The sequence below is a fragment of the Podarcis erhardii genome (assembly GCF_964252035.2).
Source record: "Podarcis erhardii genome assembly, chromosome: 6".
Classification (NCBI taxonomy): Eukaryota; Metazoa; Chordata; class Lepidosauria; order Squamata; family Lacertidae; genus Podarcis; species Podarcis erhardii.
Genome location: NC_138510.1, coordinates 30746694 through 30763193, shown reverse-complemented (window position 1 = coordinate 30763193; position 16500 = coordinate 30746694). Strand labels below are relative to the sequence as shown.

Here is a 16500-nt window from a genome sequence, read left to right as displayed (position 1 = left end):
TCTGAAAATACTGCCCTTGTGGCACAAAACAAGTCAAATCCATCACACACATTTTATTTTATTGCCCATTTTATGCAAAAATATTTGATAAGTATTTGGCCCCCTTATTGAAGGAAGGGGTTTATTGCACTGACTCTTCCAGGGTGTCTTATCTGCTGAACAATTGTAGTAATGACGTTGTGGAGAATGTGGCAAGATTTGAGTGACGACGTGAAATTACATCACCATAGGTCCTAAGAGCCATTTTCGTACCTCATGATGTCTGGACAGTTTTATCCTAAAGTATCTACTACTATGTTTTGTCAACTGTGTTGTGTTCTGATCCATGTATACGATGCACTTTTTCTATGCCGATAAAGGAGATTGATTGATTGATTGATACTCTGTCGGTTCACAACTTCCAGCTTCCCATGGCTGATTATCAAAATGACCGCATCTTTTTCTGTAGTACTTGGAACTTCTGCTGTTAGATGGACTACAGTCACACCATAATGAATTATGCCACAGCCAAACACTCCAACATTTCTCCAGTGAAAATAGGGACATCCTAAGGAAAAGCGGGACATTCTGGGATTGGATCAGAAACTGGGACAGCTTCTCTAAATCAGGGACGTCCCTGGAAAATAGGGACACTTGGAGGATCTGGTAATGCCTATGGAAAATCATATCTTCAATCTTATGATCCATGCAACATAGAAAGAGAAGAAGGCCAATAACATAAATGGAACCTACATATGTCAGCTCAGATTGATCCTGGAGATTCTATCTGGATGGCATTAAACTGAAAGTTCATTTTCAGGGTCCATCATGAACTGAACTTGTTTCTCCCAATCCTGGATTGAGAAAGTACCACTTAGTATTGAAATTAATTATTGCAGAAATTTTTTTGCATATTTTTTGCATTTGCAAACGCCACAATCCAGCATGAAACTTGATTACGTAAAACCTCCAACCAATCAGGGTTCTGCTGTGTTCAGGACTGGATTTAAAGCTGTTTAGTCCTCCTGAAAACCCTGGAAGATTTTGCTGCATAGTTTTAATTTCATGACAAAACCTGAAGTCATGCTCTGAACCTCTTAAGAAAATGTATTTAAAGTTTCACCATGGATGGTTTGCATTTCCATTTGCAAATCCATTCACTTGTGCTTTGATACCACTCATCAAATCATTTGTTTCACTTGCAGTTCCTTTGGGTGATTTTGGATGTATATTTCCCACATTAGAAGCCGTGGATACATCAAGCATTGTGTCATGGATGCAAATGGCCGGTGAAATGTTTATGTCTGGTAAATTTTACTAGCATGCAAATATATCCCACCACCAGGGAGCCAGTGCCTAGCTCTACATATACAAAACAGCTGTGTGCAAATGGCCTTTTAAAATTATCCACACACTAATTTGGGCTGAGAAGTTGGGGGGGGGGGACCCACTTGATTGAATTTCTTCAGTGGGAGAAGAAACTCTCCAACACTTACCCAGGGCTGGGGCTCACCTTTAACAATGGCAGTAGCATGGATTCTTTCTTTTCCTCTTGAAGATTTCCCCCCCACCACTCTTGCATGTAACAACAGCAGAATCTGTGTTGGCAGCCTGACCCCCTATTTTGCATTCTTGTCATTCTTAAGCATCCTCCCTGGTGCACCCCCTATATCTGTCCAAGGTTTCCCCAACCCCAGGGCCTGATCAAGACCTTTTAGAGGCCCAAAGCACTTAGAATACCTAATTCTAAATATAAAGAGTAATAAACCATAAAATAAAATTTTATTTTTCAAAATGAAACAAAACCTACAGTAAGATGGAAAATAATGTTTATTTTTGTAATATAATAATAATAATAATAATAATAATAATAATAATAATAATAATAATAATAATTTATTTATTTGTAAACCACCCATCTGACTGGGTTGCCCCAGCTGCTCTGGGCAGCTTCTAGCAATATATAACAATATATTTATATTTGAATTTTTTTCTTCTCTTTTTCTAATTGCAAAGTCTTTGATGAGATCTTCAAAACTAATCTTCTGTAACGCATCTGCTTCTATACGTAGTAGAGATAAGGCATCCTGCCTGTCTTGTTGCATAGTTGTTTGTTGGGATTTAAAATATATTTCAACTGAGAAAATGAATGAACAAATTGTGACCATTAATGTTAAAAATACAGCAATGGAAAATTTCTGTGGTGCCCCCCTTTCCCTTGATACCATAAGCACGTGCTTATTCTGCTTAATTGTTAGATCTGGAGAAGATCTGGAGGTGGAGCAGGGTACGCACAGGGGGAGAAGAGGGGTGGGAGTCTCATTGCGCAAGCAGCAATCCTCGCACTGATGGGACATGTGAGATGGATACTGCCCCAAGTCAATAAATAAATAAATAAATTTACGTAAAAAAATATTATCCATACATATGCATTCCCATCATTTACACAGTACTTCATAGCCAAATAGAATATTCACAGAAGGTCTCTAAAATGCATAATAGTATCAAACTATTTTCTACTGTTGTGGCAACTGCACATCTGAATCTGCCATTAGGTACCTTCTCTTTCAGTATATCAGAGTTCAAGAGCTCAGCTTCAGTCACAGAAGGATGCATAATTTATGACAACTGATTTCTTCCTACTTCTAGAAAGAAGGTAGAAATGTGAATACGCTTGTATGAATGTTTGATGCTGAAATGGGAAAATGAGGAAAGTAGAAAACTTTTTTTCCGAGTTCTTTTTAATTTTTTTTTAAACCTCTTGGCAGCACTTTCTGCAATTAAATAGCTCCATGGGGATGCCATATGTTGCCAATAGTTTTACACTTCTCAGTAGTGGGAGGCTGGAACTCTTTCCAATAGACATGATAGGATCCCATTACAAAATTCTTCTCTAACAGAAACAGCTAAATGTTCTATCAAGGAACTAAATTAAAAATAGACTTGCTGGAATGGTTATCTCCCTGAAAGAATGCACTTGGCATGCTGAGTAACATGGTACATCTGGTGGGCACATCACTTGAATTTGTTTCCTGCATTTACTTGAGAATGGCACAAAGCACCAATACACGGCCACAGGCTCTGCTTTGGGCTCAGCCTTAATTCCCCACTGTCTGTGGTCCTGCATCTTTCTTGGGTGGGTGGGGAGCTCTTGGGGATGCTGCTAATAAATGCAAATAATGAACAGGAGAAAGGGGTTTTGCCTGTGAAAATGGTTAGTTTCACATTAATCATGTTTAAAGAAGCAACATGGAAGAAAAGAATTGGCTTGTTGGATCAGATGAAGATCCATTTAGAATCATAGAATCATAGAGTTGGAAGAGACCACAAGGGCCATCGTGTCCAACCCCCTGCCAAGCAGGAAACACCATCAGAGCACTCCTGACATATGGTTGTCAAGCCTCTGCTTAAAGACCTCCAAAGAAGGAGACTCTTTAGTCCAGTGATGGGGAATTTGTAGTGATGGGGAATTTAGTCCAGTGATGGGGAATTTGTAGCCATCCAGTTCATGTTGAACTGTGGCTTCCATCATCCCTTAATATTGACCTTTCTGGCTGGGGCTGATGAGAGGACTCCAGCCCAACAACCCCATCCCTGATTTAGTACAATATTCTGCTTCCCATGCTGCAGTGGTGTTACACCCTTTATTGGCACCTGGGGCGAGTGCATGCACACATCACCAGGCAAAACACTCCACACCAGCCGAACCTTTGCCACCACCAGGCGGGCGTGGAGCACAGAGGGTTCACAGGGCTGCACTGCCCACCTGCCCACCCGCCCATGCAACAGGGAGCCTGGCCAGCTGATGCAGCACTTGGCGAGGGGGCCAGGGGGACGGTGGCAAGGCTGGGCCCCAGAGATCCCCAGTGGTGGACAGAGCAAGGATCCCTGCACGAGGGTGCCTAGCTAACGCCCTCTCAAAGCCATGCGCCTGGGGCTATGCCCCCCCTGGCCCTCCCCATGCCACGCCCCTGCCATGCCGGCCAACCAGGTGTCACTGGGGAGTTCAGAAACAGGGCATAATATCAGTAGACATTCCCAGATGCTTTCCTCCCCCATTTCACACTGTCCTGAACCACAGCCACGGCTCCTCCTTTCTGCTTACAAAACCAATAATGCCAGCTGTAGGAACTGTGATGTTTTTATGGTGGCACATTACATGATTCTATCAGCAAACATCCAGTCAGGGATCCTACAGTGAAGGGGTTGACATCACAGCACTTTGCCAATAAAATATAGATGACTGAGAGCAAACTAGAGTAATGCAAATGAATATGTGAATATCTTCACAAAGGAACACTGAGCAGTTGCATTTTTGACGTTGACAAAAGATGTTTGTAACAAACTCTGAGTATTGTAGTGTCAGCTAAGCCTTAGTCCAAACTAAGACGACTGCAAATTCCGCCTACTGCTTGTATATCTTACCCACCTCAGCATATCTTGTTAGACATGCACTGTAATATAGAAGAGATAAAAACACTTCATAAAGGTCAATGTGGCCCTGAGGATAAAAGTATTAAAAGAATATGAATTTTTCTAATAGATGGTTACTGGTTTGTGGATTTCATTTTTCAAATACCTTAATTGCTTATACAGGCAAATATGGGTAAGAAACCCTTCCGTTGGGAGTAGAGATTATTTTCCAGGATGGAGCCTTCCAGTTCAGGGGACAGACTATCTGTGTCTTGTGGGATGGAGTGGGAATGGTCTGGAGGTTCATGAAGAGGTTCTGTTTCTAAATTAACTTGGGTCTCAGAAGACATTATATTGATGGGAAAAGCTGGGAAGACAGTGATAGGAACCTCCTGTACAGAGCTCCACAGTGACCTTCTTTGAAAGAAGGATGTAATAGAAATTTTATAAACGTGAAGGAATACAAACAAAGCATATCCTGCTCACAGAAGGGCTTCTTCTGACTTTGTGGAAGAATGTTGCAGGTGAAAAGTGATTCCAAATCTAGAGGTGTTCCTGCATTTGTGAATGACTTTTCCCAGACTCAGACTCAAGACCTTTAATGGCCCACTAGAGTTTATACACAGGAGGCAAATGTTTTCTTTGTTTATGGTTTAATTTACTGTGATGGCATTTTGGATAAACTGTGGCACTCAACTGCAACAAGTCCTCTGCTAGCAAGAGTTCGTGGAATAGCGCTGCTGCATTTTCTCATTCCCTTCCTGGATCTTTGGATCCAAGTCAAAGTCTTTGATCTCATACTCAAGGCAGGAACCAATCTCCTATAAAGTTAGCATTCTGTTTGAAGGTCTTATTGGCCTTTAAGGGCTAAAATGAATAACAACCAATCAAGGTATTGGTGGGAGACACCATGTGCTGAATCTGATGATTATGGAACTTCTGGCTGCTGTGGAATGTGGATGCTCACATCCATCCAGGTTTCTGTGACTCTTTCAGCCATGAAGATTACAGAGTGGTGTGGAGGGTAATGCATTTTGACAAGTGGAACAAATACATTTATCTAATCATGAGTTGTAAACTAGTTGATAATTTAATGAACTAAAATAACAGATAAATAAGTTATAGATGACCATTAAAAACAAGGTGAAGCATAGAGACCAACACTGTTATAATTGCATAAAAAATGTCAGAGCTGCCTATATGTCATAATCATGCTTCTAACAGCCAATGAAAGTGTGGGTTGCAATTGCCTTCATTTTTTGGTTGGGAGGGAATATTTCATTGGCCCTCACTGTGAGGCACATGGGCACCATCATAATGTTACTACCAATGGCTTTGTCCTTGCTAACCAATCACGGAGCTCAGAAATGTTCTGCTATTTGCATACCTGGCAGTATATAAGCCAATAGGTTGGGCGGAGCCCCAGGCACTTATAGTAGAGGAGGCACCTAGAGTGGCAACAGATTGGAGCCATGCCTTCTGCATACAGAGGGAAGAAAAGAATTCCACTTCCGAAAAGAAAGCAGCTCAAGGGTAGGAAGCCTCGGCCTGTAAAGAAGACGTGCCATTTCAGACGTGGAGCGCAGGCAAAGCCAAAGCCGGTCAAGAAGGTTGGAAAAAGGAAGCCGAACTCCCCCGCCCTGAATGATTCCAAGACCCTGCAACAACTTCGAAAGGACAACATGTACATGACCACCAAGGCCAAAGGGATAATGATTTCTTTTGTAAAGAACCTCTACAAATGGGTCTCCATTGAAGCTGAGCGCCTGAGGAGGGAGAAGAATCGCCCCAGCATTGGCTTCATCGAAATGCGGACAGCCCTGAGGAGTGTTATGCCAGGGAAATGTAATAAATGCAGAGGAAGCACCCCAAAAGGTGGGGGCCCTCGCTTTCTGAAGGCCTCTTAAAGAAAAACCCCTCCCCTTCACCCTGGGGTGAGGAAGAACTAATAAAAAGGGAGAAGGGAGAGGAATATATCAGAAGCACCCCAAACCCCCAAACCCCCATCTTATATTGCCAAGAAAATATAACCCTCATAATATGGCAGTTCTTCAACAATGGGATGGAGTTGGAAGGAGGAAAGTTGGATGAACCAGTGGAGCTCAGGTTAAATATAAAACTGTACCACTGCACTGCAGCAAACTTCACAAGCCCTTGCCAAACATTCCACCACCACCCTTTGGCCCGAGCAAGTGGGAGAACTTCCATAATGGGTAAAGACAGACAAGCATGTTATATGTAAGCGAGAGAGAGAGAGAGAGAGAGAATTGTCTATGAATCAAAGATCATAACATGCAGAACGGACAGGAGCTAATGCATTCTTTTGTATTAGAGATGTGAGAGATTTCCCATCCTTTAAAACTGAAGAATTGTATTGTGAGTTGTTATTCTGAGGGCATTATAATAAAAAGTGGATTTTTGAATATTTTGGGTCTTGTGTTTTTCCAGTATTTTTGAGATAAGGGGAGGTTAGTGTTTAATGAGGTAACATTGTTATTAGTAGGAAGAGTCTGAATCTGTAATTTTTGGGTGCCAATGGAACAGTCTGCTTTTGCAGAATATCTTGAGCTGCTTTATTGTGTAGTAATGTAATGCCTGTTGCTTTATGAATTGCTTATAGCATTTAGATCTAAAAAGAAAATGAAAAAAGCCTCTCCCCTGCATTTTGGACCTCCGTAAGTTAATCTTCTAATTGCTATGACCCTGTCAAGATGAGATCATCTGATTTCCTCAGTATGTTCAGGTAAGAATAATTCCACATTTCTGGTACCACTCTGTGCAATCCAGATCCATTAGACTTGCCATTGACTTTAACAAGATGTGGACTGCATGCAAAATGTGTCATCCAAAGCAACGGTGACAGTTGCAGTTTGAAATGTTTCAAGCTGCCCTTTAACTTTCATTTTGATAATTGGTTGACAATGCAATCCTATACATCTCTACTAAGAGGCACATTCCACTGAGTTCAATTAGGCTTACTCACAGGTAAGTGGGATGTGAAAAACAAAGTGTAGTTTCTCAGCTCACATATTTTGAATGTGAAACATCATTGATCTTGAAATTTAAATTGGCTTTCTCTGGGAGATCAAATTTTAATAGCTTTAACAGCAACGATACATATGTGAATAAAGTTTACTTGTGTTTCACCTTTTTCCATCTTCATTTAATACTGTTATTCTTTCATCTATTTGATACCAAGGTGGGATAAAATGTTAAAATAATAATAATAAATAGTAGTAGTAGTAGTAGTAGTGTTTTAAAATTACACATACAGACTTCTCCAAAATAATGTGAAATGTAGCCTTTACCCATGTTGAGGGTATGAAGACATATGTGAACTTGCTGAAGCTAAGTAGATCTGAGTCAATGGGAGACCATATTGGAACCCTGTGTTGCTGCCTTAGGCTTCCTGGGGAAATGTTGGCTGCAGGGGTTGTGAGTTGTTTCCATGTTATAGCTGGGATCAAAGGATCAAAGGCACAGGATAGTTTATGTATTCCGAAGAACAAATGGAACTTGCAACGAAATGTTGCAGTAGTGGCTGGCAGTGTAGCATGGATAGGACTGTGTTGCTTTTTGGTTATGGAGACTGGGAGGGGAAGCTGGGTGTGGTGCAGGAGCAGCGTTGGGAAGCCAACTTGGCAATGTAGGCTGGCTGCTACAGGGAGCTTCTGTTCATGGCTTCAGCCAATCAGCCATTGACCATGCTCCCCTCTCCTACAAAACATCCCTCCTCACTTTTCCACCCCAATCCCCAATGGCCATGGCCACTGAATACACACAGTTTTCGTTGCATTGTTTTTGGGGGTCCCTTGGGATTTGCTCTAAAGATTTTAGTACTTTGACAAACCTTGGGGTCTCTCAGCGTCTGCCGATTCCACCCTCTTGAGTAGGGGCAAAGCTGTTTTGGCTACATAAGCGATGGCACTCACCCGCTGAACTTCAGAAATATAAAGAAAATTAAATTCTGCAAAGCAAAAAGGAAAGCTTGTGACATCTTAGCTATAAGACTCAGAAACCTTCCTTCCAGGAGGAGATAAAACTATTGGTCCATACAGCCACAGACAGCATTCTGACCTAACAATAGCAGCTGCCCTGTACTGTACAAAGGCAGGTGTTTGCCTTTCCTATATTCCCAGACTACACTAACTAGATCCTTTCCTGCACCATAAAAAAGAAGGGAGCAAAGGGGAGGGGAGAAGCATATTTTTTTAAAAAATGTCTGATTCAACAGTATTGCTTTGGCTCAAGGGGTATGAGACTTGACATTAGAGAGCAAAGGGGAGGGGGAGTTCCATTAAGCACTATGTACTTAATCCTAGAGTTTATAGAGTTCACCTAAAAATATCCAGGTTGTGAAACAAGATAGAGTATAACACATAAACACTGTGGTTCTATTGTACTTGGGGAAGGGGGTCTGAGGATAATAGAGATTCTTGGCCTAATCAGATAAGATAAGCAATGGGAGGAAACCAGTGGGATGGAGGCTCTTTCGCGGCTTAGTGTAACAGGATGAGGCCCTTTGCTACATATCCCCGGGGTTTTAGGACAGATGAGACTAGCTCTTGCACCTCATAACTCTTATCCCTAGATCAGGATGCAAACCAAGGCTCCAAATGGTGCCAGAACACAAATCGCGGCCGCCATCTGCACTGGTTGTGTGCAGTGCAGGGTTTTCCAGAAGCTGCTGACATCATGTGGCTAGAAAAAAGGTGTAGCAGTGAAAAAGTGGGGCTACCAAAGCCTTCTTTGTTTCTTGTCCTATGAAACTTTGAATATGCCTATTGTGTATTAATCTTATATGTTCCTCCAAGGAGGTTTAACTACAATACATGTATGCTATCTGGTGCTAACTGTACCTCAATCATTTAAGGTCGGTTATTCAAAGAGATAAGCCTTACTGTGTTGTGAACTGCCCTGAGATCTATGGGTATAGGACAGTATACGAATTTAATAAATTATAAATTTGTAATATTAATAATAATAATAATAATAATATTCATATATACCAATGAAGGGAGGGAAATGGGCAAATCTGCCATTTTTGGTTTCTCTCCATCTCTCATTTTTCCACTCTTCAGTTCAGTTCCATGCCTTTCTGCATCAATTTGCAATTTCTTTTTAAAGTCCTCATGGAAATTCAACAGCATAGTGCAAATTTCTTCTAATAAACACATTTTAGGATCTGGTTTTGCCCTTATATACATATTTTTGCAAATTGGTTTTGCCTAATATATTCAATTTTTTTTTGTATGTTTTCATCAATATATGCATTTTTTAAAAAACAATATTTACAATATGCATTTTTGTGACACGTTATTTGACCAGAGAATAGCATTGCAAGGAGCCCAGGGCAGTAAACAAGTGATTAAAAAAATAAAATAATCTTTTAAAATCTTAAAAATAATTCCAATGCAGATGCAGACTGGGAAAGATCTCAACTTAAAAGGTTTTTTGAAAGGGGAAAGTTTTCTGTGGGCACCAAAAAGACAGCAGAGATGCTGCTTGTCTAATATTCAAGGGAAGACAATTTTAAAACACAGGGCGCCACAATGCTAAAGGCCCAATTTCTATAATGTACAGAAGCAACCTTCTGATAAGATGTTATCTGCAGAGCACAGTGATCAATTTGGGTATATAAGTGGTGAGAAGATATTTCAGGAATCCTGGCACCAAACTGTATAAGGTTTTAAACACTCAAACCAGCACAGCAAACTTAGCCTGGTAGGCTAATAATATCCTGTGCCAGGAAGCAGTCGAGCCATCACATCTTGCATGGACCAACATCATGGGAAGCCCCAAATTGAGTGCACTGCAGTAACCCAGCCTGGAGGCCAGCAGCACATGGATGACAGTTCCAGTCCACTCTGCTCACCACAGCACTTAGGATCTGAAAGGCACTCAAACTGCCTTTGATACCATTTGAAGCTCAGACTGGGAGCTAGCATAACCCTGCATTGGCCTCAACCTGTAGTATGTGGTGCATGGGATTCTTTGCAGATGCTCATGTTGATTTAAATGTTCCAATAGTCCTCCAGCATTGTCTGGTCTCGTTCACACATGCACATCAAGTGCAAATGAACACATCGTTGCAGGTGCAATGTTTTCCAGTGGGTCACACATTCACCCGCCAGACATTAAATGCATCCCAAACAAATGTACAGAAAATCAAATGATGTTTGTTGATTGATGAACCAGCCCACTGGGAGTGCATTCCACTGAGCACTTTCTCCCTATGTATTTGGTCTTGAAACTAGCTCACTCCCACTGTCATGTCATTTTTGAAACGAGGTGGTACCACAGGTAGCTGTTACATGCCATTACTGTTGACAGTGGGTTTTATCATTTTTATGTGAGAGAGATTAACTTACCAGCTTTTCCTCTTTACAAAAAATACTTTGGGCTGTGGAAAAACAAAGTGAAGGGTGAGATGGGTTTCCATAATCCAACAGGTAAATGCTGCACCCAGCATCTGTTTATAGATATGGATGCGATATAGCAGCATGTAGCTGTCGCAGTGATTTTCGGTAGTTTTGTTATGTGCGGTCTGGAACTTCACAAGGCAATGAATCCATTCATCTTGGAATAAGAGGGAGGAAGGGGACGGGGGCGGGGAGACGCCACAATCAGGCAAAAAGGACCAAAAGGCCAGTTGAATCCTACTGCCACAAAATAGTTCAATAGTTTTTATTCTTTTGTATCAGACACAAAAGTACTGCCCTGAGTACTTGTCGTCATTAAAGATCTTTACAAAGGGAAGTCTATAGTGTACTGAAGGTTTAGTGGGGGGCAGGAAACACGTTTTCTGCATTTGAGGTAGACTTTACCATGGTAGCATCTTTTGGTGAAAAGGGAAGGTTCTGTTAGTGAGGAGAGTGATGAAGAAGGAAGAGTCTATCTGAGCAAGGAAGAGTCTATCTGCTGTGTGGCCGCTGCCAATGTACATTTGCTCAACTTTGTGAGACAATTGCTAACCAGGGGTTGGGGAAGAAATTTGATCCAGTTTGCATTTAAAAGAGAACCTACCTAATTTGCACTTTCCTAAATAATGTGTACTGCACTTTCTCTAAATCGTGCAGTGCAATCATTCAGCCAAATAATTCGTACAAAAATATTTACACTAAGGTAAAGCGTGCTTTAAAAAGGAATGTGTTAATGAAAATAACACACAAAAATGCATTTTACCAAGGAAAATTGACTTACCAAAAAAATGTGCATATTGGACAAAATTGGAAATAAAAATGTGTATATTAGGAGAAATTCACATTAAAAGGATGATGAATTTTCACGAAGGTTTTAAAAAATTAAACTGATGTGGAAATGTGGAGAACTGAACTTAAGACTGGAAAAATGAGATGCAGAGAAACTAAAATTGACAGATTTGCCCATCCCTGTTGCTAACATAAAAAAAGACGGCAACAATGGCGGAAAACCCCTTACTCCAAACACTTTGTATTTCGGCAAATGCTGTTTCACAAACAGTGTCAGGTTGAGAATAGATCCATGCAGAATTCAGTCCGTGGCTCAGCATTTGTGCTAGTTTTAACCAGCACTGGAAGGAGAAGACTGTGGCCTGGATCAGATATCACTTTGAACCATGTTTAAGGTTAACAATGGTTTAAAGGTGAATGTGCAGCATGCTAATGTGAGGGGCAAAAATTGTGGCTAGGTCACTTCCCCACTCCTTCTGTTGCTGCGCCACTGGGAGCTAAGCCATTGTTTGGTTTAGCATTACATCCAATCCAGGGCTCATGGTTTGCCTCTCTCCAAACAAGCTGTGAGCATGTTCTTGGCTTAATGCTCCTTGCTTGCTTTCTTCACTGGAGGTGAAGCAAAACTGCTGTGTGTACCTGTGCACCACCACACTGCATGCTTGCCTTTCAACCATAGTTATGCTTAATGATTTCCAATCCTTGAACCTATCTATCTCAGTTGTGATCATAACAAAGGCAAACATGAAGACCTTGGGCCACCTTTTCTTAAGACTTCTGCTCGGTAGTCATAACTTTAATGTATATATATATGTATATGTGTGTATATATATATATATATATATATATGCTTTCGTAGATTTTCACGGGTACAGGAATGCACGGGTACAAAAACTGACACCAGATCCAGAGGCACACAGAACGCCAACACCAATCAACCACACCAGACCCAAACCCAGACCCTCTCCACAGATGAATTACAGACACCATCCAGTAGCCAATCCATGGTGGCACCTCCGGATGCTGCACCCCCCTGCAATCCCTACACAGATCTGGCTGACACAAGCCACAAAACCACAGCTCGCCCCTATACACGAAGCCAAGCCAGAGCACAACTAAGTACAGTACAGCCATCTTCTCATGAAAACTCTTCACAAAGTTCAAGAGGTCAAGACACAAAGACTTTAGCAACTAATCCACACCTAATGACCCACCTAAGTGGTACTCAGGATATCACTCAAGAAATCACTCAAGATATCTCTCAAGTAATTAAGGAACAAAAGAAGAAAAGGCACACTAGCCTGGGAACTTCCTCTCTGCCCAGAACATTGGAGGCTATACACCACACCCCCTCTACAGTATTTATAGGAACTCAAACACTGAGATCCTGCTCTGTTCCAGTAACAAGAAGCCGAAAGCACCAGCCTGAAGATGACGAGTGAGACCTCGTCGAAACGTCGCCTAGACACCCCAACTTTTACACGGGAAGACACCCGAGGACACCAAAACCTGCATATATATATATATATATATATATATATATATATATATATATATTCCATGTGCCTAAAATACAATGACACACCTCCTTCTCCCTCCCTTCTTTATATATTTCCTCCCTTTTTTGTAAATGTTCTTTTACTGGTACTGGTTCTTTTGCTCATTCTTCCATATTTGTGAGTTGCTAAAAATAAATAAATGACAATTTTTAAAAATGTGTTAGCATCACTCCACGGTTCACTACAGGCAAGCAACACAAGCCTGCATCTTTCCCTAAGACTGCGTTTTACCACGACTACATTTTGGAGAACTGGTCACCTTTTCAATTGACAACAAACTACTGCAGCTGGTAGACAATTTGGATGAGGATAAAGAGGAAAGTGGTTACATGAAAGAATAAGGGGGAGAAGAATCACTTGCTGCCTTGCTACCATACAGATCTGTATCATTCTCATCTTTCCTGAATAAGCATCCCATTACTCTTTAGGCAGCCAATGCTACAGGCAGGCAGTGACTTAATTCAGTCATTCCTATATGACTGCTCTCTGTTATCCATTTGGTTTGCATTATGATTTTTTTCCTGGTTTAACCATGACTGATATCCAGGGGTGTGTAAATTACTCTGCAGAATTTGTACCTTACCTAACTATAGGTATGATACACACACATAGGTGTGTGTACACACACCATACAAGAAAGCAACTTGATCTTAACCAAATCCTCAAAGAAGTTTGGGTTTGAAGTATTTGCACCTCATTTGTCTGTTAAATGCCCCGTGAGAAATTCTTTATATCCTATTTGGTTTGGTTTGATCTTTATAGGATTCACTATTACTGTGCATCATCATATATGTATGAAAGTGTCAAGAGAGTATAGATTACAGTTCTTATTAAATTCACCTACAGGCACTAGTCTGGATTCTCGCGATTGCTCAAAACCCAATCTATTCAAGCAATATAAAATAAGACAGGCTGTGACAAATTTATAAGCTACTTGCCACTTCCTTATCCCAGTGCAACCACAAATTCAGGTCATTAGTGTATGTTGAACATGCTGAAAATATGTTGCTTCCCCTCCTATTCTCTTTGATCACTCTGGGGCAAGATCATGTGTCTGTATGCAGTGCCAATGGACTACTTTCCTTTTTATGTGCCGTTTTGAGGAGGCCAGTATTTTCCATGTACTCATAGCAGATTTTAGCCAGGGGTGGGGAATGAGATAAACACATCCTCCAAGGAACAATCGTAATGAGCCTAATGAGAGGCGGGCACTAAGGTTACCTGCACCAGGGGCAGCTGGGACAGAGGTTAGTGCATTTCCCCCCACATAATAACTGTGATATATTTCAAGTTATTAACAGGTAAAATTATGCAATATTTTCTTTTCGTTTTGAAAAAATAGGACATGTTTTCTAGCTGGTGGGTGAAACAGAGCAATGACTATACTCAGTAGCTATACACATTCATAAATGAAGTGTCCTGATATTCATCAGTACAGGGTTAACTTTTGCTTTATATTACATAAAAAGGTAAAGGTAAAGGACTCCTGACAGTTAAGTCCAGTCGCAGACCACTCTGGGGTTGCGGTGCTCATCTCGCTTTACAGGCTGAGGGAGCCGGCGTTTGTCTGCAGTCTTTCCGGGTCATTTGACCAGCATGACTAAGCCACTTCTGGCACAACGGAACACCAAAACCAGAGCAGCGCACAGAAACGCCATTTACCTTCCCACCAGAGCTGTACCTATTTATCTACTTGCACTGGTGTGCTTTCCAACTGCTAGGTTGGCAGGAACTGGGGCAGAGCAACGGGAACTCACCCCGTCCCGGGGATTCAAACCGCCAACCTTGCAATCGGCAAGCCCAAGAGGCTCTGTGGTTTAGACCACAGCACCACCCATGTCCCATCTTATATAAGTATATTATTATTATTCATTTTATTTCTATACTGCTTTTACATTTTTAAGGAAAAATCTCAAAATGGTCTACAACACATTAAAACATCAAATAAAACAAGCCAGAATAAAACATTGCTGGAGAATGTCAAACACAAAGTATACATTCAAAGCAACATAATTAACAGGAAACTAAAATATTACCTTAAAATTTTTTAAATAAAACATTGCAAAGGAGGTCAACTACAAAATGTTCATTCAACACAAGAAATTATCTTAAACATTTCAAAAGAAAACATTACCAACGGAAGTCAAACATAAAGTGCACATTTAAAACAGCATATTCCCATAGAAAAGATGTTTCTTTGGAATTTCTGTGATACTGAGGCCCAAGGGTGGAGAGTATGGCCTCAAACATGAAAAGACTGGTTACAGTACTGACTCAGATATAGGGGTACTCAGGAAGCCAAAACTGGTCCAGGCAGGATGTGAGACAGGGGGAAGTGTTCTATTTACACAAGGCCCAATGACTGGTCAGCAGCATTGTCCAAGCCTATTGCAATCCTGATCTCCCATACCAGGGAGTGCACTCTTTTCCAGCCCCCTTCTTTACACTCACCTAAAAATGGGAAAGAAATTCAATTCATTTTGCATTTAAAGACAAATCTGCCTACACTGCTGTTCCTGATACAATATCCAAACCAAAATATAGCCATATTTTCAAATTTGCACTTCTTTGAATTTTGAAATTTGTTTAACAAGGGGTGGAATGGTATGTCACTTTCCCTTTTTGGGGTTTCTCATTTTTCCAGCCTTAAGTTCAGTGTCTTTTGCAAGATTCAAAAGAGAAATGTTCATAGAAGCAATACAGTGTTAAAGTCAGATTAAAACATAAGGCAAGTGTGTCTGATGGCACTGGCACCATGAGAAGAAATCATTATATTCCATGGAGTGTTTATTTGTTAAAGCAATTCCACGTTTGTTTGTTAGTTAGGCTGATGCCTTAATATTATGCATTAATGGACTCACTTTTTCAGCAGCTGATGATTGTGGTTCTAGAAAATTTATTGTTACTATAAAATGAGTCTCTCACTTTCCCTCTGCCTCTCTCTCCTGCTAATTGACAAAGAGGCCCAGTAATTAAAGTACAATAAAAGTTTTCCAGTAATTAGTTTCTGTTGTTTGGTTACAGGCCATCAATTGTTCTTTAATAATACTGATTGTTAACATTCGGTAGTCAGAAGTCTCTCAAAGGATTCTGGGGCACAGCCACTTACAAACACTACACATTCCATTCCCATGAGGGCATTTTGCATTCAGAAGGAAGTTAACCCTCTCCTAGTGTACAATGCTGGTATGATAGCTTTCTGTTTCTGAATAAAACAGCTGAACTAATGACTGCAGGCATGTAGCTACGGCAATTTGGACTGCATTTGCAGGATATGGGACTCAGCTTTTAATCCAGTTCTTTGGTGCTAGGCTGGAAGTATGGAAAGTTTTGATTCT

General features: G+C 40.9%; 2 protein-coding genes across 2 annotated transcripts in view; both read left to right on the top strand.

Annotated features, from left to right (window-relative positions):
• Nucleotides 1-5864: 5864 nt before the first annotated feature.
• Nucleotides 5865-6299, top strand: LOC309344243 (histone H2B type 1-P-like; the record flags this gene model as incomplete). Its single annotated transcript, XM_081866491.1, has 1 exon — nucleotides 5865-6299. The coding sequence occupies one exon, from the start codon at nucleotides 5865-5867 to the stop codon at nucleotides 6297-6299; it is 435 nt and encodes a 144-aa protein (XP_081722617.1).
• An 814-nt stretch (nucleotides 6300-7113) lies between these two features.
• Nucleotides 7114-16500, top strand: part of TOX2 (TOX high mobility group box family member 2) — a 269513-nt gene continuing 260126 nt past the window's right edge. Inside the window, exon 1 of the mRNA XM_081866796.1 lies at nucleotides 7114-7135. The gene's annotated coding sequence lies outside the window, so the exon portion shown is untranslated. The remainder of the gene's footprint in view (nucleotides 7136-16500) is intronic.